The following is a 27,685-nucleotide window of genomic DNA, read 5'->3' as shown; positions in this document are numbered from 1 at the left end:
TACCACATTGTGTCACATATAAGGCTGCTACATGAGTGATAACAAAAGCCGATATTTGTGATGAGCAGCATAGTATAAAATAAGCCGAAAACTTTAAAAAGTTCACTTAAATAATGCATTAAAAAAGGGTGCATTGCTTGGAAAGTTTTAAATTGTGTAGTGGAAAAATATTTAGCATGCACAATTTTATTACAGAATTCAAACATGACTGCAAAAACAAGAGTGGAATAATACAAAAAATTTACTTGGAATGAAATGATGATAAAAATAATAATATTAACAGAATAAATATACCATACTACGCTAAAATATAAGTAATTGAGTAAATATAAAATAGTTTTAGTTATATAAATAAAGTTCTATTACAAACATGCATAGGTTTTGTTGGTGCAAATAATTATAAAATGTGAAAATAATCATGAAATGTGAACATAACATGCAAAAAAGCGTAACTAAAAAGGCCCAAGAAATGGACTACAAATATTTCTATATTTCCCTCTTTATGACTAGACGTTAAAATAGTTGAATGCCAAGTTTAAACATTGTTAAGACATTGAAACATTTGGGACAAAAATCTTGTAAATGCATAGAATAATAACAACAAAGCACTTGTGCAATTCTTGCATTCAAAGATTGAAATACTGGGCTATTCAAATTAAAAACCACACCCCCTGTGGAAGAGTTTATAATTCAAATCAAATTCAACAGTTTTAATTATTCCAGATCCCAAACATTTTCATCCATCAATAGTGGAAAACATGGTGATGATTTTGGTATGCCAATCCAAATTGTCTAATTTTAGGCCAAATTTAACTGGATTAAATAAAATGTCAACAACTTTCAGCTGGAATTTCACTTAAACCCCTGAGCACTACCTGTCAATCTAACATAGTCTCTGGTCAGTCAATTACATGATATCTTCACTTTAATCACCAATCAGAATGGAGCTTTGCAAATAATTCACCCCAATTTTTTTGTGTGGTGAAATTATTCTAACAATGTTGCTGATTGATAATGAAAACTTCTTTTTGGCCAATCAGCAGGTAGTTCTTGTGGGCTTAAAACTAGCCAAAATTTCCAGCTAGGTTGACCATAAGATGCAACCTGAATTGGGAGGCAGTGAAATGTTCCACATGGGGGGGGGGGTGGATTTTAACTGGAATAGCCAAATGACTTCAGAGAATACAGTCTCAAGTATTTCTTTTAAAACATATATACATTTCTAAATGCCAAGCAGATCAATTATTGTAATAGATACTTGGAAATGTAATTAAAAATAAATACTTTTCATAGAATTCTTATCAATCCAAATTTATATACAAATTGTTATCCAAAGTTTGAAAGATGAAAATAGTTAAGTTACATGAATTTGTTCATAATGCCTTAAGAAATTCCACCCACTGTGTGAGAGGGTGGGAAGTTTAATGCAAAATGGTATACAGCACACCTGATTATAAATACTGATTATAGTATATAGTAAAAGGTCCATGGGTGGTTGTGTTTGAGACTACATAGCCACCCAGTACCTACCAGTTCCCTATCTAAAGTACCCATGGCAGTGTAACAACCACAGTGTATCACTGCCAAGTCTACACGAATGAAACCTCACAATTCCACAATAGACATACATCTATACACTGCTCAAAGTATGGTGCCAGGTGTGTGTTTTTTGACACTACATAGGTACACGGGTAGCTATGTAAGGCACCCACGGTAGCAGAGTAACTGCAGAGTACCACCGCCATGCCTACAAGATCGAGGTCTTATTAACCATAAGGTATACATAGGTACGTACATACTAGAGGTGAAACATGACTGTGCAAATCTACCAAATATTAGAAGGTGCAAACATCTAAAGTATATAATTTCACCATTAAAAAAACCTTAATTATATTCAATCACCAAAATATCATTCGTAACTTTGTTCTGAAATATAAAAAAAACCATTTTACTGTTAGGTTAACATTTAACTAATTTAAAAAAAATAAATCACCTTTTCAGTTTACATACATGGAACCATTGGTCCAGTTTTTAATCAAAAATACAACCAATTTAAAAATGACAACAACTAGAATAAGCTTATTAAAAATACATGTTGCAATTGTGACAATCCAATATCTGTGCTCTGAACTTTCTAAAAAAGGTGAAAAAGGTCATCTCTGACCTTTCTCATAGGTCATCCCAGACTCAAAGGTGAAAGATCACTGACAAGGTCAGAATTTAAATTTGACTTTCCTGCATATCTGCCCATGTTAAGTCCTCTTCCTTCTGCTCATGTCCTCCGTTTGGTTTCGTCATGTCTTCTCCGCTGTCAGACTGGTTTTCTTCTTCCTCTTCAATGTCTTCATTTTCTCTTTGTTCAGCCAGCTAAAATTGGAAATTTGAGAAATCAATGAAATTGTTTAAGATATTGTTTCAATTTGGTGATCGCAGCCATCTCAAAATGAGGTTCTACCAGTAAAGTATGTGTTGTGTGTGAGTTCACCTGTCAAACGCATGCTTTAATTACCACATCTGCTTTGCAAAAGCCTTCTGGCGCATTGATAGAAAAGAGCGAGAAACAATAATGCACTTTTTGCCTAAGCATTTGCAGGGAGAACCTCGTTTTGGTAGCTAGATGGCGTATCCGTGAAAAGGGCAAATAGCAAATTATACAGCACTAATTTTTTGGGATTAAAAAATAATGAAACACAGCCCAATCCTAATCCTTTAGCTAGTTATCAGAAATAAAAGTCAAGTCCAATTTTAATATTTAGCCAATTCTTGGAAATAAGGGTAAAAAATGTTTGATTGTAAGATCACTAATTATTTAGCAGTTTCTATTTGCAGGGTATCAGGAACTCTTTATTTTACTTTTTTTAATTTTTTAATCAGATTCAGCAAGCAAAACCAAAATAATATGTTATACTGACAGAACTATCTTACTATGAGAGGGACAAAATGCAGAATGAAAAAAAAAAGTATTATACAAATGACAATTGTAATAAATATAAGTAGCAATTGATAGAGTATAATATAGTTCTACTATGCTGCAGTTCTATAATAAAAAAAAAATAAGATAACAAATGCATATAAGTTTGGAAGGTTTTTTTGACAACTTTGTACTTTGTTTTGCTTTAAAATTAAAAGACAAATCTTCATAGGATATTTGGATATACAAGGAAAAAACAGTCAATCATTAATTCTATATTTAAATGTATGATTGCTGTTGAAACAGTGAGGTACCACCCAGTAGAGCAAAAGCACCGACCGTGTGCCTCTTCCTTTTACAACAAAATGAACTCCATTTTGTTCCATTCTAGCAAAGTTTTATGTGCAAAGTGCACATTTGTTTTGGTAACCATTGAATACAAAAAGGACATACCGTCCATAATTTGGTTTGTGTGTGTAAACATTCATTAATTGTGATTTCTTATCAAACTTGAAAGAAAACGATAAATGGTATGTTAACAAAGAAAGTTCATATCATATCAAAATGGATATATAAAAAACTGTTAACTGAGTATAATTTCAAATGCTGAAAATAAAGCAACATTCACAAACCATGCATGTTAATTGAAAAGATGCTGTTAATATATGAAGAAAGTGAGTAAAAAATTAGTTAATGCAAACCCTGTTAGTGACAAATACAAACTATGATTAGTAATTAGTGGTTAAAATGTTAAGCATATCAAATCAAAAAGTAAGACACAGGGGCTTAGCTAAGAATTCAGTGAGTTCAGCACTTTCGTGCCACTTTGGCACATTCTCTTGGTCGGGCTGACGTCACAAAGGGGAAATAGCCTTGTAAAACCAGTGTGCGCAATCTGCGCATGTACAGTTCCCCTTTCTCGAGCTGGTTGCTATGCGCGTACTTGTGCAAAGGGGACGAAGGGGACAATGTTCCCGGATGTCCGACCAAGTGAATACACTGCATAAACATGAAAGATTCATTCTGATTGGCTGAATGAATCATGTCATGAAAAGCATCAAACACATATTTTGCTAACCAAGCTATGTAGCATTATGTGACACTATTTCTACGGGATAGACATGGCATGAACAACGGCTAGGGCCATTCTTCCATGGTAGAAGCTGTAGCTAGGAATTCAGACTTCGTATCCGTATGAAATAAGCTCTTCAAATCTAAAATCTTACAGGTAAACAGGCTGCATGTGAAAAATGATTGTTATCTATCCGTTTCTTCTGATTTAGAAAAGCCTGCCATTTCCGACAGCACCATTAGATTCACTTGAAATTATCATACTTTATACTTATTTAGCCTGGTCATATTGTGGGATACTTATTTAGCCTGGTCATATTGTGGGATAGGCTTTTAAGCTGGGAGTTCATAACAATTAGTTCGTTTTTCAACTTTCACCATTGGACAAGTTTGGAACTGTTAGTTTTGAAAACTGACAGTTTGAAAACTGATAGCAAACTGGTATTTGGAAAAGTCTGTTCATTGCAAGTGGATTCAATGGTGCATTTGAAAAAATACTAGAAACAGACGATTAACAATCATTTTCATACAGCCTATATGGCTGTTATGCTGGTTTCATACTTTCCTGCCGCTTGCCGCTTTGCCGCTCTGAAGATGATTTTACTTCACTGCGCAATCTCACTAAAAACGCTAGCGGTGACCAGCGGCAAGCCGATATATCGATTACTCCACCGCTTTGCCGCAGCGGCAGCACTGCTGGGAGTTGAATTCAAGTCAACTCGGAGCGGTGCCGCTCTGACGTATGAGAACAAAATACGATTTTGGAGCGGTGCTGAGCGGCAAGAGTAGCTTTCAGAGTCATGCCGCTGCCGCTTAGCGGTGTGCCGCTCCGCTTGCAGAAAAGTACAAGCGGCATGATGAAGCGTCATGCCGCTCAGTCGCAAGCGGCAGAAAGTATGAAACCAGCTTTAGGGCTACTCATGAACATCAAGTTTCTGAAGTCCTGGTGTTAACATTTTCAACCATGCAGGTTTTCAGGCCTTTGCATACAGATTGTTATGCCATAGAAGGAGTGACTCTATTGCATCAATATCGATACTGAACAGATTTGTCCAGTCACCTATTTATGCAGGTAGATGAATAGCTAGCTAAGTCCCTGACTAATTGGGTTATTCCAAGTGAAATTCTTACCCCCTATGGAAGACATGACCTTAATCTCTCACATAGGGGGTATAGATTCGATGAAGTTACCCATTCAGGTAACCCTATTTGAAATCTACACTCCTTGTGTAGGAGATTTAAGGTCACATCTTCCATAGGGGGTGTTTGAATTTCAACTGGAATACCCATTATACTAACTCTCAAGCAATAGATCATATCAAACTTGTACAAAAAATTGAACAACAAAACTCAATTTCTTTCCCTTATTTGATTGAGACAAAAGTGACATACAAGTGTCACTACACCTCACTTCATCTGGAGTTTGATTGTGACATCAAAGCTTACTGACAAACCACTCTGGTTTGCGTGTGTGTACGCAGTGCGGGATTAGATTAACAAATGTGATTCAATACTGTGACCAGTGAAATATGTGCCTTTCAACAACTCTTCCTATACATTTTTACAGGAGCCAACTGTTGTTAATTCATCGATGAATCCACACAATTTGGCAGTTTTTTAGCGTATATGCGAACACAAGCTATATGTGTTACAGTGTAAAATTTGCCATGCCTGGAACTTGTGTGCGCGCTACATGTTGTTTTCATTATTTTGGAATAAGCAGCTAAATATTGCCCTTTTATTCTGTAGTTATTTTGCTGCTATCAACAGAAAAATCATAGATCTTCTTGTAATGTTGAGTCTCGGGTTGAGTGGCAATAACTAAGCTGGACATTCCCCATGAAATAATCCTGTGAATTGCACAATCTTTAGCTTGTTTTCGTTATTGAAAGGGAATCAACCATGTTTCATCCGTTGTTCATCACTGATTAACAACTCGCGTCCGGCACATCTATGTGGTTTACTCTATCGGGCAGCTAAAGCTTTCCTCGCAAAGTAAACCACAAAGATGACGTGGACGCATTGCTGTTAATCGGTGATGAAAACAGTGAAACATGATTGAATCGCTAATGTCACTACCAAAATTAAACTCAAGATGAAACAATGTATACAGTTCAGTTAATAAATCAAAACATATTTCAACGTATATAATTATGCTGTTAGGTAATTGTAGTGCGAACCATTCGCCAATTTTGGTTAAAAGAGACCTGAATAGATTAACTGTTAGTATTGTTAACATAACAAGACTATGATAGATGGGTTTAAGGGGGTACTTCACCCCTGCCCAATTTTGTGCCTATTTTTGCATTTTTCTCAAAAATTATAGCGCATTGGGGACAAGATAGATATGTATATTATAGGGGCAAGGACTACAACTACTGCACTGGAAATTTTTATTTCAGCACAGACAACAGTTGTGGAGTTACAGTTAAAAATGTGGGAAAACCAATAAATCAATAACTACTTGCTTTGAGTTGCTGAATTTTCAGTACAGTAGTTGTAGTCCTTGCCCCTATAATATACATATCTTACTTGTCACCAATGTGCTATAATTTTTGAGAAAAATGCAATAATAGGCACAAAATTGGGCAGGGGTGTAGTACCCCCTTACAGCAAGAAGTTGTATAAAGCAAGCAGTCTTAAAGAATGTGAATGAAGTTCAGAAGCATATATGAAATGAATGCAAGGCAATGGCTGAGCTATTATAACCCCAGGGATATTGTTGCGTGTTGTAGGGCATTGTTTGCACTGGACTACTGGCTTACCACCTCTACCTGTCACATTTATTTACCCAAGTTTCAGTATATTCTGATACCCATATCTGGGTGAAAACAAGGCAATTGTCATGTGTCTTCTTTCATATGTGTACATCCATATAAAAAGGATGCACTTGTCGGCTGCTACATGTACCTCTTTTTACATAATAGCTAGGACTAAATACCAGACTCATCTCAAGTGGAGGTCACTTCAAATCATCCTTAAAGTCCCATGGTTTAGGAATATACAGATAATGCACCTAAACTGTGTGACTTGGGATGTTTTGAAGTGACCTCCACTTGAGAAATCTGGTATTTAGTCCTAGCTATTATGTAAAAAGAGAAACATGTAGCAACCGACAAGTGTATCATTTTGATATGGATGTACAGTACACATATGCACTGGAATAAATATTTAATTTTTCCTAAAAAAATTCTTGAAAAAATTTCTCAATAATTTTTTTTAAAATTTCTTGGAAAATGATAAAAAAAAAGTTAAATGTTTGTAAAATTGTGAGAGATGCAACTTATGGGAATTGTACTTTTATTTGTTAAAAAAAAGTGCAATTTGTTGTATCTAATGGACCGAATGCAATTTTGATACAGGAAGTAAAATATAACTATTTAATCATATTAAAATGTTAATGTTACTATTAAAGGTCAATTTAGCTTGATTCATATCTCAAAATAAGACAAAGTCTGTACTACTCAAGTTTTAATTGGTCAAACTATTACTGTTATGGACATTTTAAAGGATTAAAAGTGATCTTTTTTAGAGTCTTGGTTGCGCAGCAACACCATCAAAGCATCTTCATGTTTACAATCCTCCGTTCATGACCACCCGATGGGTCAATGAAAACGCCGTGACGGTTTGGCAAGCTATGTGGCTGTTCAACCAAGACAAATAAATATGTAGCATCCCATTTAGGAACATTGCTTTAAAATATTTATAACAGTAACAAACGGTTTGGTCAATTAAAACCTGCAAATTCCTTTGTCTTATCAGAGAAGTAGGGTGAGAAATAATTGGGGGGAGGAAATCAAGAAATTGGTAAAATGTAGATGCAAGGTGGGCGCGCAACTACATATGAATAAATATAGGCCTACTACATGCATCGGCGAATCTCTACTTGCATTGCAGCAAGAATACTTCTTGAAACTGTTAAGTAACAGACAATGTCATAGACTCTGATGAAGTCTTAGAGAGAGAGATAGAGAGAGAGGATAAAGTACACATCAATGTTTATGAATGTGGTGTGGAGACTAGCTTACCTCGATTTCTTCTACCTGTATACCTGAATCTTGTCGGGATAGAGGATGTTGCTGTTGAGGGTAGGTAGGGGATGTGAAGGGAGGGGTTGGAAAAATGATTGCAATGGAAATAATTTGATAAATAAATAGAGTCAAGTACCACCAGTCACCATGTCAGTCACCCGAGAATCAACTCAAATATATAGTATTTCCTGAGCTAACTTTTAGCAGGCATATTTCAGGGAGAAAGGGGCACAATATAAGTATGTTGATTGGGAATGGATGGCATCACTTATTTTCTCTAAATAATATAAAATAGATCTGAGAAAATGAATTAATTTGCAAATTAAAGGTGATGCATTGATATTAATGGTAAAGTGATACCTTACTGTATAATATTTTTCACCTTGATGTGGCAGTGACGTCAACACGTGGAGGCAGCCGTTTTGCATGCATCTATGCAGCATCTTTAAGCATGTGTGTGTGTAACCAAGTGCTTTGAGCATCCACTAGCTACTTGAAGCTGTGCCTAATGAAATGCGCACTGATGTCACTGTCACATCAGGGTGGACATTATAAATTCAATTAAGTGGTAGTAAGCCCAAATGCAAAATGATTATGGACAATGCATTAATTTGATACCATATGTTTGTTGCATGTTTAACGCTCCATGCCCTTGTGTGTGACTATGTTATTCATGGTTGATATGTTCCGACACACTGTGGTAAGCATGTTCCACTGTGACATAATAAAATCTAAAGAAAATCTGTTAATCTTGGGTTCTGTATTTCGGGTTTGCATCTTTTAATGTGCTTGTCTAATCCTCGAACATGTACTATTGTGTATATCATTGTATAGACTAGGACTCAACCAAAATGGCATTTGTCTATATTTGAATTTTTTTTTCACCGATATCCGATCCGATACCGATATCGCAAATCTCTTCAGATATTATACACAATAAAATCTAATCTCATTGCAAGAATGATAGACGAAGAAAACATGCTACAAAGATTTCTTTTTGAAGCATAGACCCTACAATGCAACAACCAAACTGTTTCATATCAGTATAAAAGATGTTATTATGTCACAAGAAACACACTTAAAAGTAGTCCATCTTAAATTGTCCCTCAGAACCAACATGGAGTTGTTACCTGTGTAGTGGATACATCTAGCTTGTGACTTTCTGAAATCTAAGAAATAAATGTTTATGTTCTATATGACTACAATGTTCTATCAGTTCTGTCTGCTATTATTTCACTGGTATTTCCCCTGAATGATGTATATATCATGCACCAATTTGGTTCCTACATCAATGGTTGTATCTGTTTAAGGTTAGGGTTTAGGGTTAGGTTTTAGGATTTGGGTTTAGGGTTAAGGTTTAGGGTTTATGGTTAGGGTTAGCTAGAATCTTCCAAGAATACATACTATCACAAGTGCACTCCAATATTTTATATTCGCTATCGTAGACATGACGTCATATTGGTGACCCCGGGGCATTACCATAGATCACGCTTTCGTGAGAACCGCAATGGCGATATCAATGTATGGAATTTATATATAAAATTTTTTAATTACCAGTCATATTTAAGACCTGAAACCTCATGATTTCAGAAGGAAAACATCTTGCAAAAGCTTACTAGGCAGTGAAACCCATAAAAAATGGCTAAAACATGATTTTCAAACAGTAGAACATCAACGTGTACAGCGTAGACAGCGTTGTTATGCAACCGCTTGATCCATCACTACGGAAGTAGTTGTGACCTCGGTAGGAAATGACGTCGGACAACGATAGCGAATTGGAATGACCATGGTCGAAGGGACTAATTTGGTCCCATAATATAACTTCTTGAATTGGTGAGTTATTTAAATGTACTTCATGGCAAAACTGCTGTTATCAGATCTGTTGGGTATGATTTCATCAATATTTTCTGCTGAATTAGTGAGATAGGGAGTTATGTAACTGTGCTCACACACTGATTATTTTGATCCTTTTTTTTGAGCAGGTATCATTTGAATTCGCTTTATAGACAAATGTAGACTTCTCATTTTTTCAGTCACACTCAGAATCACTAGCAATGTCACAGCATTTGCAAGCATTGGTCTATTCCAGTTGAAATCCACCACCCCCTTGAAGAAGACTTGACCTTAACCTTCCGCACAGGGAGTGTGAATGTCAAATGAAATTACCTGAATGGGTGACTCCATTTGAAATCTACACCTTCTGTGTGGGAGATTAAGATCATGTTTTCCATAGGGTGTATGGATTTCAACTGGATATAGCCCATTTTGGTAAACACAGGAGATTGCAAGCATGCAGGTCTTAAAACAGAAATATAAACATAAATGCCAAGTTATAAAATTCAGAAAGCCAACTCAAGTAAAAAGTTAACACCTTTGCCTGAAGGTGCATGAAACAAAATAACATTTACTTAAAACGTTCATTATTTGAAATCCTTCTCACAAAGAGAAAGAATTCATTAAAATAAACAACACAAATTTTAATGGAAAATTCAGTTTTAGGACTCCTAGCATTTAAAATCATTATTGCATTCAAACTTTCAAAGTTTTTAGTTTTCACATCAGTAAAAAGTCATCAAAGCATTAACAATCACCGTCAACCTCAACTCTGCTTAGACCAGTACAAACTGTCTATCTACACAAATCATATATAAAATATTGGCATAACTTCGGATTACCCTCCACACCATACGTGTTGTAATGCAATTTATTACGTAAAATGTATAGTGTGAAGTATATTCCAAACTTTTTATGCCATAATATTATTGTGAAGTTGTGAAGTGAACTAAATATCTATTCATATCTATTCATATTAGATGTATATATGAATCAATGAATTTGAAATAAATGGTTTTAACATCAGTAAAGAACAAACAAAATTTGAGGTGTAATCATGTTCACTACCATGCAAGTGAATTGTTTCTAACATTTTTAAATAATTTGGCGATACCTTTTGTAGATATACTTGTCTGGATTCATATTCTTCTTTCAGGAGTTCGATCTCCATCCATCTTGGTAGATCTGGGATTAGGATTGCAATGGCAGCTTTCAGTGCTAGGAATACATGCTGCAATGAAATACAATACAAAATAGCAAAGGCTAATAAAATAATGGAAATTGAAAGTACATATCAAAATATATAAAATATGCCCAACGGACATGTGCGTATGTGCGTTAAAGTATGCAAACAATTATTTTAATTGAAGCCGATATTTATGAATGCAAGCAGGGAAAATGTTCCCACTTTGACATAAGCTCATACTCGTATATTTGAGTGTTTCAGTGGCGTAGCGTTATAGGGCATGAAGGGGGTCACATTTACAAAATCCCATAGGAAAATTGTTAAAAAATGGCTTGTGTCCCTAAAACAGGCTGACCGGTGCCCCCCAATGGTCGGTGCCCCCAATAGGATGACTCATGCTACGCCACTGGGGTGTTTCCCCAGTCTCAATGAAGAGAACCAGATAGAGTGTATCAAGTCTGATTCTGATATAATATTGGATGGCTGAGCATGATACCATAACATATCGGATGAGTCATCAAAATATCGGACGAGCCAACGGCGAGTTCGATATTTGTATGACAACTCCGATATGTTATGGTATCATGCGAAATAAGCCATCCATTATTATCATTATTAGGTTTTCTTAACTCCTAATAACCCTGAAAACATAATAATGTATTATACCATGTTGGACCTCACAGTGGCATATTCAAATCAATGTATTTAAGCGGTTGTGTGACCAGCATATGAACAAATCACCTTTCTAGACGTGATTAGAATCTGCCATTGCATAATACAACATGGCGGTACTCTCAACTTGAGACGAGACAGACTATATCATAGTAAATATCTCTATTGTCAACCAGGGAAGTACCCAGTTATAGGTATACCAGTTATTTGGTAATGAATGGTGCCTCTTTTGCAAATTTACACACACCCTGAACACCAAACCCCCTCACCCACCCACCCCCACCCACCCACACACAGAAATTAAGTGATTCAGAGGTCAGAAGACAGCCAATATTACCTCAACAGCCACAAACAGTAGGATATAGTTAGTAACCGTCATTTCAGGTAGAAACTGTCTGATCTCAGGAGACATAGCCATTAGTGTGGTATTTGTGAGGACAGCGATGATGCCCATTACTTCAAATGTCACCTGAGGAAAAATAAAAATTGCTTGTCAACAAAGTCCAGATTAAATATGCAGATCCCAAACATCACCTCAGGTGATATCAGTTTTAGGGTTAGGTTAAAGTTTGTTCGGCTTATAATTGGCGGGGAAAAAACAAGACTCATAACATTGTGTATTGATTTAGAATGGCATGCACGCTGTTGGGTGCATCACTTACGCTAGTTGCGTGTTGTTTAATGCATGGCAGGCGTCTGCTTATGTAAATTTATGCATTTTATTGACGAGCGCAATTACAAGCCAAACAAACCTTAGACTTAAGTGTTAGTTTAAGGTTAGCCGAGAGTTTTTCATGCGCTTGATTTCAGAGGGGCGTAAGTTCATAACAGAAACAGCCATGCAGAAAATGAACAAGCGTATCGGGACGTAGGCCTACTTACAATAGAATATCGATCCACGGTCAAGACATGAAAAGGCTATGAAACTTGGCTTAGCTCGTGCCCGAGCTCGGATGCCGGGGTGGCACAAGCCGTTTTCGGCAATTTTCACAAGGATTTTATAAATTTTTAATTGATTGGGGCACTTCGTCAAGCTACGCCCTGGAAAATGTGTTGATTTTGAATTTATAGCCTTGATATCTTTGATGAAATCAATGCTGCTATTCCCTGATTACAATGTAGGGTAGGCAACAACAACAATATCAAAAAGCAATTATTTGTAATCGAATTTGGGATGAAAATCAACAGACAAATTTCTGAATTATATAAAGTGAAAAACAATCAATTGTTACGAGTCCCACTTGACTCAAGGCCAAAATCACCTTTTTCCCGAACTCACACGAATGCACAACACAAATACACTGTTTGTTTAAGCTAACAAAATCTAAGTCTTTAATTGAAAACAGAGTATGATTGGTACATATAATAACAATATCGCATATACAATAAAATCACACAATGACAGTTTTACTATATCAGTACTTAACCAGCTGTCTTCTTGTTGGTGATCCTAGAGTTCTTGCAATGTTCTGGACGACTGCTGTAATATATCCTTATTCACTTGTTCTGCGAAAATCAGCGAATTCCATCGTACACTTGCATTTATAAATCCTTGCACATAAAATCCTCATACGAAAATGATGATGCTTCCTCCAATCTCCTTTGCGCTGCTATCTCCACGAATGTATCTCCTTGCGCTGCTTTCTCCACAAATGGTGTTTCTTTCACCAATCACTCTTTTCCAGGGAACAGGTTTCTTTAACACAGCTCCGCTGTTTTTTTTGACAGATGCGTGGCCTTCACAAACCCAGCAAACTCCAGCAATTTGACAGAAGAACTTTTAATCCTTTGATGAGGAAGAGCACTTTTGTGTGCTCGCTGTCTTCTTCGTTGCTGTATTAAAATTAGCTCAATTATTGGCTATATAAACTGGTTAAAATGTACTTCTTTTTTGAAGCACGAAGACCATCACACACATGTGGAGTTTCTCAATCTCCCACGGCATTCTGTAAAGTCCCAACAAAAGCCTCAAGCTTTTTATATCAGTACTCATGCAAAAAACCCATCATCTATTAATAAACCATTACTTCAATCACATTTTCAAAACATTGCTGCAATCTTGGGATTTCCCAATATTAATTATACACATTCACCTTTCACATTACATCACTTCCTGGGGTTTTCCTGATGGTGCAATAATGAACTGGGGCTTTCCAAGTTCCAAACATAGCTCTGACTTTGTTTACAATAATTTGGGGAATTCCAAAACGACTTTCCACACCATTATCTTGCACGTACAAGGGGTTTCCCATCTCATGAAATACTTTCAGCTTGTAAACAAAGTTAAATAATTAAATTAAATCAAATTACTCAGGGCACATCACACCTCCCCTTAAAAGAAGAAAGTTCGAATGTAATGAAAACTTTCTTAAATGTTTTCTTCTTTTACATCAACTTCAACATATTGTCAACTTTGAGTATTTAACTCATCATACACAGTGACTACTTGTCACACACAACTTCCCTTTTAAAGGAAATTTTTGTTTATCAGCCCTTTTATGCAATTCTGGACAGGGCATCAGCCATTACATTGTCTTTTCCCTTAATATGTTTGATGTCCAGATTGTACTCTTGCAAGGTCAAACTCCACCTCACCAGTCTTTGGTTTTGTTCTTCATCCTGTTGATGAAGGTGAGGGATTGTGATCTGTGAAAACAAGCACAGGGTATACTGTGGTACCCAAATACACATCAAAATGTAGCAATGCTAATAGCAATGCTAGACACTCCTTCTCAATTGTGGAGTAATTTCTCTGGTGCTTGTTGAATTTCCTTGAAAAGTAACATATGGGGTGGTCAATTTGATCTTCACCCTCTTGCATCACAACACCTCCACAGCCTATGTCACTGGCATCAACAGTCAACTTGAACTGCTTCTGAAAATCAGGTGCAGTAAGTACTGGTGAACTCATGAGTATTGATTTGACTTTGTGAAAAGCATTTTCACACTGTTCTGACCAAATGAATTTTGCATCTTTCTTCAACAAATCAGTCAAAGGACTTGCTATCTCTGAAAAGTTTGGACAGAACTTTCTATAATAGCCAACCATTCCTAGAAATCTCATGAGTGCCTTCTTGTTTACAGGTGTGGGGTATTGCTCAATTGCTTCAACTTTGGCTTTGATAGGTTTCACCTGACCTTGACCTACAACATATCCCAAGTATGTGACTGTGGCATGGCAAAACTCACGTTTTACCAGATTGACTGTCAATTGTACTTCAGACAGCTTCTTAAACAATTGATGGAGTTGTTCCATGTGTTGTTCCCAAGTTTGACTGTAAACAATCAAATCATCTACATACGCTTCACATCCCTCTATGTCTGCCACAATTTGGTTCACCATTCTCTGAAATGTTGCTGGGGCGTTTTTCAACCCGAATGGCATAACTTTGTATTGGTAAAGACCAAATGGTGTACAAAAGCAGAAATCTCTTTGGCACGGTCTGTGAGTGGAACCTGCCAGTACCCTTTCAAAAGATCAAATTTGCTAACAAATTTTGCATTCCCAATTTTGTCTATGCAATCATCAATTCTTGGAATTGGGTACGAGTCTGTCTTTGAATGAACATTTGCAGCTCTCATGTCTGCGACTAATCTGTATGAACCATCAGGCTTGGGAACAAGAATGCATGGTGAACTCCATTCACTACTACTTGGTTCTATGATATCATTGTCTAGCATATAATTAATCTCATTTTTGAGATGTTCCATTTTCAATGGATTGACTCTGTAAGGATGCTGCTTGATTGGTTTTGTATCACCAACATCTACATCATGAAATGCAGCATTTGTTCTACTTGGCGTATCAGGAAATATATTGTCAAATTTGTGAATCAAATTTGCAATTTGACTTTGTTGATCTTGAGAAAGATGACCTAACTTTGAGTCCAAATTAGTGAGCACATCAGAATTGTTCAATTTTACATTATACTCTTTGTGCTCCAGCTCTTTATCCTGGTCAAATGTGACATCAGAATTGTCATCTTTACTCTTGTCTACATTGGCGATTTTGTCTACATCGGCATGTTTGTCTACATTATCAGCATGTTTTACTGTACACACAGGTTTTGGAATGCCACTGTCACTTCTTTCAACATACTCTTTGAGCATATTTATGTGGCATAACTGCCTGCTCTTGCGTCTACCAGGAGTCTTGATAATATAATCTACTTCACCCACTTTTGACTCCACTTCACATGGGCCATGATATCTGGCTTGTAATGGGTGTCCTGGAATTGGAAACAGTACTAGAACTTTGTCACCTGGTTTGAACACTCTCTCTTTGGCATGTTTATCATACCATTGTTTCATTTTGGCCTGACCCTGTTTCAAGTTTTCTTTGGCAATATCAGTTACTCTGTTAAGCCTATGCTTAAAATTGGAGACATAATCCAACAAATTGATATCTGATTTCTCATTGAGCCACTTTTCTTTCAACAACTTTAAGGGCCCGCGCACTGTGTGTCCAAACACTAACTCAAAAGGACTAAATCCCAAAGTTTCCTGAACAGCTTCCCTAGCAGCAAACAACAACAAGTGCACTCCCTCATCCCAGTCCCTCTGAAATTCCAAACAGTATGTTCTGATCATGTTTTTCAATGTTTGGTGGAACCTTTCTAGTGCACCTTGTGATTCTGGATGGTAAGCACTTGAGGTATACTGTTCTATACCTAATTGATACATGACCTGCTGAAATACTCCAGAAGTAAAGTTTGATCCTTGATCTGACTGTATGGATTTGGGGAGCCCCACAAATGTGAAGAACTTGGTTAAAGCTTTCACTATAGTCACTGCTTTAATATTTCTCAAGGGTATGGCTTCAGGAAAGCGTGTTGACGCGCACATAATTGTCAGAAGGTATTGATTACCTGACTTAGTCTTTGGTAGGGGGCCTACACAATCAATAATAACCCTACTAAATGGTTCATCAAAGGCTGGAATTGGCTTTAATGGAGCAGGAGGTATTTTCTGATTTGGCTTCCCTACTACTTGGCATATGTGACATGTTTTGCAATATTCAGAAACATCTTTTCTGAGAGTGGGCCACCAGAAATGTCTCAGAATTCTTTCATGAGTTATCTTAACACCCAAATGCCCTGCCATGGGACTATCATGTGCTATGTTAATTACTTCAGTGTGGTATACTTTTGGTACCACAATTTGGTGCACTACCTTCCACTCTTCATCGGCAGGAACATCAAGAGGGCGCCATTTTCTCATTAGCACACCATCTTGTTTGTAAAAACAGACAGAATTTTGTTCTGCTTCTTCTAGGGTCAATGCCCTTTGATTGATCTCTTTGAGTTCTGGGTCATTTTGTTGCTCCAGAATCAGCTTGTCATGACTTAATGGGTCTTTCATGGTTTCCCCAATTTGTTCATGCTCAGAGGCTGTGTCATTTTGAGGGGTATTTTTATCCCCAGGAGACGGAAGTTGATCTTCTTTCTCATTCAACTTTGACACAAATGTGTCTTCCAAATTGTAGCCTAAGTCATCAATTTGGTTGTCCTCAATTGTTTCTAATGAGGCTCTCTTACTCATTGCCCGTGTCACTGCACATGCAGGAAATATCTCCTTTTCCTCACTATTTTCATCCTGTATACAGGGCTTATCTGTGACTATACACTCTTTACCTACCCGCCGCCCTTCCGATCTCATCCCTGGCGTAAGCATTTATCCTTTGACTGGCAATTCATGTCTAACTCCTATGGTTACAGGACCAGAAACCAAGTCAGATGTCAAGTTAATTTTGTGGAGAGGTACACTAATTATTTCCATCCCAATACCCTGGATCAAAGCATTACCTGCTGAACTATCCTCATTAAAGGGCAAAGTTCCTTCCAGAATCATAGACCGTGCACAACACGTATCTCGCACAATCTTAATGGGCTTTGGACTACCATTATCACCAAGTGATACCACTCCCTCTAACACAAATGGTTCAAATTCTTCACACACCTTGTCTGTCTCACTTCCCTTTTGTGGGAATTCTTGTTTCTTGATTTGACTGACTTGTTTCTTTGACACAAGTGACACTGCACATCCTACAGTATTACTAGCAGTTTGCTGCTGTTTTTGTGCGTCTTGTCTGCCTTTTAAGAAATAACACTGGGTCATCGTATGCCCTGGTCTCTTACAATGAGTACAAGTTACTTTGGCTTTAAATTCAGTCCCAAATTTTGCTCTGTTACCTGAACTCCCTGGGGTCCCTCTACCACCAGCACTATGCTGTGAATTAGACTGAGGTTTCACTTCTTGTGTACCACCCTGATTTGCTCTAGGTTGATTATGGCTGAACCTGTTTGAATAACTTCTGTTATGACTAAATCTACTCCCATTCAATTTGTGAGTTAAGCCATAGTCGTCCGCCATTGTCGCCGCTTCGTTTAGCGTCTTAATTTTGCTAGCGCTTTCATCCAAATGAGTTTTTATGTCAGCGTGGACACATTTCTTGAACTCTTCTATAAGAACTAATTGCTTAAGTTGGCGAAATCATCTTTGACTTCTTTTGACCCAAGCCACCTGTCAAACATTTGTTCTTTTACTCTAGCAAATTCTACATGGGTTTGATCTGCTTGCTTTCTTGAATCTCTGAACTTTTGTCTGTATGCTTCAGGCACCAGTTCATAGGCCTTGAGAACTGCCTGTTTGACTTCTTCATAATCATTACACTTCTCTTTTGGTAGAGCTGAGTAAGTTTCCCTGGCCTTCCCCACAAAACTACTTTGTAACAGTAGGGTCCAATGCTCTGGAGGCCATTTCAAATTTGTAGCTACCTTTTCAAAATGTTGAAAGTACTCGTCAACTTCTTTCTCTTTGAATTTAGGCACAAGCTTTACATACTTTGTAACATCAAACCCTGACTTTGACTTTGAGGAGAAACTTGATGAGTATTTGTCACCTAGTTTTGCTAACTTCTCTTGTTCAAACTCAATTTCTTTTTCTTTCAAATGTGCTTCCATTTGAAATTTAGCTAGTTTTTCCTTTTCTTCCATATCCAATTTTTGTTTTTCAAGTTCCAATTTTGCTACTTTTTCCTTTTCTTCTGTTTCTAATTTGTGGTGCTCAAGCGCCATCTTTTTCTTAGCGTGCTTTTTCTTCCATTTCTAGTTTCTGTTGTTTTTCTTTATTTTCATTCTCTAACTTGATCATTTCCAGTTTTTCTTTTTGGTCCATTTCTATTTTCTTTTGGTCCATTTCCATTTTCTTCATTTCTAATTGAATTTCCAGCTCTTTCAATTTAAATGCGAATCCCCTCAATTTCAGTTTCTACTGCACATTTCTCTTCCAAATAGGAATCATCAAAAATATCTTCCCGACCAAAACATCAATCAAGGCATTTTTGATTATTTGCTTTCTTGTAGCTTGCTTTACTTTCAAGTCATAATGTTTAGCAAATGCTAATAAATCAGGCTTCTTCAACTCATCAAACTTCTCCCAATTTATAGTTTCAAGAAACTCTTCTGCTTTGAACTCTGCCATACTGTACTTTCACTTTTAAGACTCAGTAAATTAATGTCAACTTTTTTTTACAGTGTATTATCCCGGACGAGCCCCCAATTTTGTTACGAGTCCCACTTGACTCAAGGCCAAAATCACCTTTTTCCCGAACTCACACGATAATGCACAACACAAATACACTGTTTGTTTAAGCTAACAAAATCTAAGTCTTTAATTGAAAACAGAGTATGATTGGTACATATAATAACAATATCGCATATACAATAAAATCACACAATGACAGTTTTACTATATCAGTACTTAACCAGCTGTCTTCTTGTTGGTGATCCTAGAGTTCTTGCAATGTTCTGGACGACTGCTGTAATATATCCTTATTCACTTGTTCTGCGAAAATCAGCGAAGTCCATCGGACACTTGCATTTATAAATCCTTGCACATAAAATCCTCATACGAAAATGATGATGCTTCCTCCAATCTCCTTTGCGCTGCTATCTCCACGAATGTATCTCCTTGCGCTGCTTTCTCCACAAATGGTGTTTCTTTCACCAATCACTCTTTTCCAGGGAACAGGTTTCTTTAACACAGCTCCGCTGTTTTTTTGACAGATGCGTGGCCTTCACAAACCCAGCAAACTCCAGCAATTTGACAGAAGAACTTTTAATCCTTTGATGAGGAAGAGCACTTTTGTGTGCTCGCTGTCTTCTTCGTTGCTGTATTAAAATTAGCTCAATTATTGGCTATATAAACTGGTTAAAATGTACTTCTTTTTTTGAAGCACGAAGACCATCACACACATGTGGAGTTTCTCAATCTCCCACGGCATTCTGTAAAGTCCCAACAAAAGCCTCAAGCTTTTTATATCAGTACTCATGCAAAAAACCCATCATCTATTAATAAACCATTACTTCAATCACATTTTCAAAACATTGCTGCAATCTTGGGATTTCCCAATATTAATTATACACATTCACCTTTCACATTACATCACTTCCTGGGGTTTTCCTGATGGTGCAATAATGAACTGGGGCTTTCCAAGTTCCAAACATAGCTCTGACTTTGTTTACAATAATTTGGGGAATTCCAAACGACTTTCCACACCATTATCTTGCACGTACAAGGGGGTTTCCCATCTCATGAAATACTTTCAGCTTGTAAACAAAGTTAAATAATTAAATTAAATCAAATTACTCAGGGCACATCACACAATCACGACTGCACTCAGCGAATCAATCAAATAAAACTAAAAAGAAAGGAGCAAGAAAGAATAAAGAAATAGTGAAAAAGAGAAAGAAAATGAACGAAAAAGAAAGAAAGAAAGAAAAAAAAAAGAAAAGAAAAAAGAAAGAGAGAAAGAAAAGAGGAAAAAAAGGAAGTAAAAATGAGAAAAGAGAAAAAAAAGAAGAAAATTCAGCCACACGGAGACTCGAACCCACAAAAATATTTCATATTAGATTCCCAGTCCAACGCCCTATCCACTCGGCCATAGATCCGCTTATGCAATTGATAGTTCTCAAAGCGGATGATATAACTATAATTGGATGCAATTACATATGATTACAATCGCGTCCGCATTGTGGCTCTTAGAATAAACACGCATGTCGGCGCTGAAATTTTTAACGAACTGATGGAGGAAAACCTCGTTTTTTGCAAAACTAGCTTCAATTTGGAGTGAAAATCAAATGGAATAGCAATTGGCAGAATGTTGAGAAATAATGTAGGTATTCAGATGTCTAAATTAACGTCTCGTAATCAAGATATCGATAATTTCACAAACCAGCTTTTTCTCAAGCAAATTCTCAAAATTTTTCCCCCAAAACGGGCTTTTAAAATTTAATCGGTACTGTATTTGGTTCTTCCCCATGGCAACATTATTTCTTTGATCGATTTGTAATACAATCTGAAAAAGAAGAAAACAATCGCTTCGGTGTGGATTTATCTGAAGCGCACATTTGAAAAAAACCTCATGGAAAGTGTTTTTGATCTTGTGAACATGGTGGGTAAAAATGCTTTAAACGAAGGATTTTCACATTTATTCTAATAATTTGTATATAACACACACAAAATGTTAAGCTACATCCAATGCACCAACATTTCACTCGCTGCGATATTTGATTACTGAGAAAACTCTGTTTTAGAGAACAACTTTATCGCCTTTTATCGTTTTTTATCGTCTCTTTGTGTAACCTTAACTCTAAACCCAAGCCTAATCCTAAAACTCGGCCTAAGCCTAACTCTAATATCATCTAAGATGATGAGTATTTCCCACAGAGGAGGAAGAAAACAGAGAGCGTACCACCAGTCAAAGTCCCTGTGTATTGTATGCGGTGAGTTCTCGCATATTCATGAGGGCCGATTGTTCGATCGTGCCATGTCTAACAATCACGCCAGTGCTACGCGATAGAGCGTTGTGTGCTTTCGCGATTACGCTATAGACCATGAAAATAGGTGGTAATTGCGTAGCAGTCTCGCCTGTCGCATTTCATGGAACAATCGGCCCTCATTATCGGATGATGCGGAGACTTTGACTGGTTGTACGCACTCTGTTTCCTTTCTCCTCTGTGGTATTTCCATGTCTGCGATTTAATGCATTTGGACTGACAAGATTTCTGTACATAGGCTGTTAACCTTCTTTAATCATCAACTCACTTAATAAAATACATGTACCAAGCTGGTCACATTGCAAAGGCGTTGTGGTAAATATCAATATTTCAGGCCTGATGTTGAATGAAACAAAATTACTGAAATAAGTTGTTTAATTAAACCATAATATCTGTACATGTTAAATGAAATTATAAAAGTCACACATTTGAATTTACAACTTATTTCTGACACACAACCGATATTCTGAAACATCAGTATGTGACCGTCCACCACAAATGGGCTGTTGACATTTTCACTTTTTAAGATATTGAACAGGCAAACTCTCCTCATAATAAGCTTTACAATGATATATTACATGTCCATAAGAGTGTTGGGAAATCCTTTGCTTTCCATTATTTTGTTTTTTAGAGGTTCAATGGACCACAAGCTCTGCTGACATTACAGTCCATTCATGGCAGATGGTCACATAATGTTAAACAATGTCTAGATTGCTTCTATCTGTTTAATGCACAAAAAGCAATAAACCAATGGTCCCAATTTTGAACCTTGAGGAACACCAAATCAACCATCTCACCTGCCAGGTCCCGATATCTGCAGCTGACTGTCCAAATGGTCTCTGACACACTCTAGACACTTTAAAGGCATCACTTCGTATTTCAATGACATTGTTAAACAAGGCCCAGATGGCTGCCAACGGATATACAGCAGAGAAGAGGAACACGTAACCAAACTGAAGAAACAACTCCAAGTAGTCGTCAAAGGTACCCTATATTGAACACAAACACAAGGTTCAAATAAAAAAATTGCAATTTAATAAAATATTGTGCATATCTGAAGTGCATAGATGCTAACACACTTGCTAAATTGAAACAAACACAGAATAATAAATCCGAAACCCCAACAAAACACTTTCAAATTGGATGCAGTATGCGAATTAATTATATAACACATAGGGCTCAATATCATTGAGGTGTGAGGTGGGTTTTTTTCCGGAGAAGAACAGGTAGGGCAACTACTTGATTATATTTCTACATGGATATCTTTTTATGTATATGATTAAAATGGGCAGTCTTTACACTGTTTTTTGCCATTGCATGGTAGAAACATAATTTGTCAAAATTAGTTTCACATTTGAAATATTGGCTTTATATTACTCCATCACTGAAGTTACTCTTAAATACTTCAAATTTGATTTCTTCAAACATACCGGGTACAAATCCATCTTGCTTTGTTCATTGGCTAATTCAGCCACCTCCACACCATCTGCATCATCATCTTTCTTCTTCTCCTCCTCTCCCTTACTACCTCCACGGATTAACAGCATAATGTAAGGAAGTCCTGTCTCTAAGAATTGCTGTAGTAATTGCTGCACGATGAGTAGAGTTGCTAAGTACTGGGGGTTAAATGAGAAAGGAAAGCAAGAATTCATTAGTGTGATGAAAACACACACACACACCCCCCCTCGCGTAGGCAGGAAAACGAGGACCTCATTTTTCACTTGATTTAAAACATACTAACCGAGGACTCACACATCCGTTCTTAATCGCCATACCGTGGACCTCACTCACACACACCAGACCGTTTTAAATGCATTTTTACGTTATTTGCGATGTCCTGGATATATTTAAAAGACCGAGGACGTCCACGGTCACCGGGTGTCCTCATATGTCATGTGTGTATCCTTGTGTGTGTCCTCGTTTGCCTGGCTACGTAAACGCACACAACCCACCCCCCACACACACACAAACATTGATACCTTGAAACTATTCTTGCTCAAGCATTTTATGCTAGATTTCTAATTAGCTGTTTGTTCTTGAGAACTTATTTGACTAATTGCTTTCAAGATATAACTTCTTATGTGCGGCACTAATATGAGTACTTTGTGTATCTCCAATTTTGATTATTCACTCCCGACAACAGAACATTAAAAACCAAATGCTAAGAAATGGAACAATAGTAACTACAACAACATAAAATGCCAGCGGTAAGCCAATATATCAATCACTCCACCGCTTTGCCCAAGTGGCAGCATCGCTGGGAGTTCAATTCAAGTCAACTCCGGGTCGGTGCCACTCTGACGTATGAGAACATTATACGATTTTTGGCGATGCTGAGCAGCATGCCGCTGCTGTTGAGCGGCACGCCACTCCGCCTGCAGCACAGTGCAAGGGGCATGATGAAGCATCACGCCGCTCAGCGGCAACCGGTAGAGAGTATGAAACTAGCATTAGAGTCCTAAAATATGTGTTTGACCTTGTCTTGAAGAAGCCACCCACTTACATAAAATAAGCTTAATTCATTATTGGTAAAGTGAATCAATGATATACTTCTAGTGCCCGTTTCTATTCATCGTTATGTATTCTTCTCCCGTGCATTATTTTCGCAAACTACTTCGCGTGCAGGTTTATATAAACCTGCACGCTAAACAATACATTATCTAAAACCTACACGCTAAACAATAGATTTTAGATAATACGTGCACGCTCAAATACTAGAAATACTACTTTCACATTACTATATAACTTATATAACTATGTTCGATATATATACCACCAAAAAAGTACGAATATACATTCTGTGGTGTTAAAATAGTTATAGGGTATGGTATTTTTTCATGCGCACTTTGTAAATCATAGGTTACAAACTGTTCTATTTTGCAACTATCATTGCCATAAATTATGATTAATGAACTCAAAAAATCAAACATCAAATAAAAATAATCGAGCTTCTATTAATTAAAAAGGGCTAAAAACAGGTGGACCATAATTATACAAGATGACACCATTACAAAATATTCAGCATTTTACAAATGAATTACATGTAGGCCTATATCTAAGATAACATAAACACGCCCGAGAAACACACACTAGCGTATAATATCATGATCATGCTTTATAATACTGAACAAATTGAAAAATTCCACTGTCGTGTGTTTTAACAATATTAGTAGATTTTAAAGTTCAAATTGTAGAACTATAAAGTCCAGTTGATATTGATATAAGTTTATTCTCTCATCTCCATTCACCGTAGTACTGCATGTAGTGGGACGTCAAAATCGATTGTTTCCAGGTCAACTGCTTCAGTGCTCTCTATGTTCGGAACCACGATATTAAATATTACAACATAAAGTCAATTGGTTACAAACGTGAATAAGTTACTAAAGTATGACGTATGGCGCAATCGCTACCATTGATAGCTAACTTATACAGTGATTGATTTTCTTGACCAGTTACTAGTAAATGCTACCTGGTCAATGACCTGACGGTGTTTTTAAAATTTAAGATATTTTACCTAATATTCAAACTAATATAATGAATGCAGCAATTAATATTGCCTATTGTTTTAATACACTCAAAGTATATGACGGATAATGAACTTCGTGCAAATGCATTACGTCAAGATAATCGCACTTGCCATGGAGTTATTGCATTTAGCTCTCGAGCCTATCGGCTCTCGAGCTAAATGCAATAACTCCACGGCGCGCGTGCGATTATCTTGACTAATGCATTGCACTCAGTTCATTATCCTTATCATAATATTTCTAAGATGTAATCCTACCTGTCTTAATCTGACCATATCTTGTAACCAAAAGGCAACATAGAAAAGGCACATGAAGCAATTGGCAAAGTCAAACTGAAAAATAAAATAAAAACAAAGACACATAGTAATAAAAAGATTGATTCATATGAAAGGTTAGTTTGTTTATAATATATTTCAATCATCATGCAGACCACATATCAAGGCTATAGGACATAGCACAAGTGGCAAGGCTCTAGGCCAATAAGGTAGACTAATTACCGTAATTACTTATGATTTATACGGCGGAAGATATTAAGAGATCATTACGCTTCCCAGAAACTTGCTGATCAAAGTGTCTCAAAAAATTGCACAACCAAACAATGCAACTGTGTACTTAATTCCCTTTCATATATGCCTACCCAGAATATTAAGAAGCAAGTTCTTTATCCAGGTAAATTTCAAGCCAGCTGAATATTTCATGCTTTTTAAATTAATACATCATCAATCATCATCCCCCTCCCCCTACACACACACTGGTTTCTTGGTACTTTTTTGATTGAGTCAACTTGACTGTGACTTTGTTGTGAGTAAATTGTAATGCACATGTTATGGGGTGTATCTTGCTTAACTATCGTATAGTGGTTGTGCATATGACGTATCATACTGTAAATATGGCGGACTACTCAAATGCATTCAACAAAAGCATGATTGCAATCTACCACGACAGTTCGTCCCACACACGTAACAAATGCACCACGATCAAATAGGTTGATGACAACATTAGATTGAATGGACTGCACTGCGCCATGATTACGGTGAAGGACACCGGTTCAAATCCTTTGTTTGGAGTCAATTGATAAAAGCATGCAGGGCCTCTATTGTTGAGCTAGAATAACAATCTGACGTCCCCCAACACCTGATGATTCTCAGCTCTTAAACTTCACCAATTCAGGTAACCCCATTTGAAATTCATACTCCCTGTGTGGAAGATTAAAGGGCATGTCTTCCATAGGGGTGTATGGATTTCAACTGGAATAGCCCATTTCCATTCATCGTGTCACATACATTCACAGGGTTCAAGTTCAAGTTGAGCTACTTGTAAAAAGTTCACAAAACCAAGTAGCTTGTTGCAATACCACATGTGAAAAGATCTGATAAACTTAGACCAAAGTCATAATTTGTAAATTGAGTTATTACAATTAGTAACTTGCTCAGTACTTAGGCCTAAAAAAGAAAATTGTTTTTGATTGGCGTAACCCGACCGACCCTAAAAATAGGCCTGACCCTAGATTTTTTTCCAAAAAATGAAAAAAAATGAAAAAGAAAATTCAATTAAAAACTAGAGTCAACAGACGCTGAATACAAGCCATAATTTGACCCTATAACTTGACCCCTGGGTTACGGATGGGGTCAACTGCTCTTGCATTGTGCTTAGGATGTCATAAGAAATATTCCTGGTGAATTTCAGCTTAATCGGAACTTATACATGGATTTTGATTTTTGAAAATTTTTGATTGACCTTTTGACCCTTTTAATGACCTTTGACCTCAATGAAAAAAAAAACCTTATGTACACAGACAAAATGCATTGTTCTAATTTTAATTAAAAAATTCTAACATGTTTAGTTCTTGAGATAAAAATTCTTAAAGTTATTCAGCTAAAAACAGGAAGTGACCCCTTAATGACCTTTGACCCCCAAAATAAAAAAATACCATGCATACACCAGGGAACACTGATTCATGTGTGATATTTATATTATTCTGGTCTGTTTATCTTTTGAGATAAAAATTTTTGAACATTTTTGAAAATTTTGGTTTTTGACCGGAAGTAACCCCTTAATGACATTTGACCCCAAAACTGTAGACATCCTAAAGACCCTGGCTAATAGCAATGCATGTGTGTTAATGGCGACTCTCTGCTATGTAATTTGTACAGACAGTGATTTTTTGAATATTTTTTACAATTTTTTCAGATTTTGACCGGAAATGACCCCTTAATGACCTTTGACCTCAATTCTTTTTTAGGAAGTTTTAAGCACTGCCACATGTTGATTCATATGCATGAGTCACATGATCATTGCATGTAATTTGTGGAAGGAGTAGCATTTTTGTGAAATCAACATTTTTGACCATAAGGTCAAGGTCAAAGGTCACAGCCAGGTCAAAGTCAAATGGAAGGTTTTGCCTAACCCATTGGTCATTTGGGTCAAATATGGTTGAAATCTGTCAATGCCTGGCGGAGCTAGAGCATTTTGATTGGTTGCCAGAAGAAAGAAAGAACTAGAGTCAACAGACTCTGAGTACAAGCTTCGCCCGCGCAGTTGACCTTTGACCCTAAACTTTGACCTTTGGGGTCATAAATATTATTATATTTTTAACATGTTTAGAATGTCGTAAGAAT

The 27,685-nt window shown here is 36.8% G+C and overlaps 1 protein-coding gene across 1 annotated transcript in view; it reads right to left on the bottom strand.

Moving 5' to 3' along the window:
• Nucleotides 1-2,153: 2,153 nt before the first annotated feature.
• The window catches only part of LOC140172427 (anoctamin-10-like), a gene marked incomplete at its 5' end in the record, with an annotated part of 43,272 nt that continues 17,740 nt past the window's right edge, over nucleotides 2,154-27,685 (bottom strand). Inside the window, 8 exons of the mRNA XM_072195575.1 lie at nucleotides 2,154-2,367; nucleotides 8,011-8,061; nucleotides 9,144-9,182; nucleotides 10,961-11,077; nucleotides 12,042-12,173; nucleotides 22,341-22,532; nucleotides 22,974-23,159; nucleotides 25,325-25,399. Coding sequence (XP_072051676.1) covers nucleotides 2,221-2,367; nucleotides 8,011-8,061; nucleotides 9,144-9,182; nucleotides 10,961-11,077; nucleotides 12,042-12,173; nucleotides 22,341-22,532; nucleotides 22,974-23,159; nucleotides 25,325-25,399 — 939 coding nt within the window. The remainder of the gene's footprint in view (nucleotides 2,368-8,010; nucleotides 8,062-9,143; nucleotides 9,183-10,960; nucleotides 11,078-12,041; nucleotides 12,174-22,340; nucleotides 22,533-22,973; nucleotides 23,160-25,324; nucleotides 25,400-27,685) is intronic.

This window comes from Amphiura filiformis, chromosome 16 (genome assembly GCF_039555335.1).
Source record: "Amphiura filiformis chromosome 16, Afil_fr2py, whole genome shotgun sequence".
NCBI lineage: Eukaryota > Metazoa > Echinodermata > Ophiuroidea > Amphilepidida > Amphiuridae > Amphiura > Amphiura filiformis.
The sequence above is the reverse complement of the archived record's forward strand: the minus strand, read 5'-3'. Positions and strand labels throughout refer to the sequence as shown.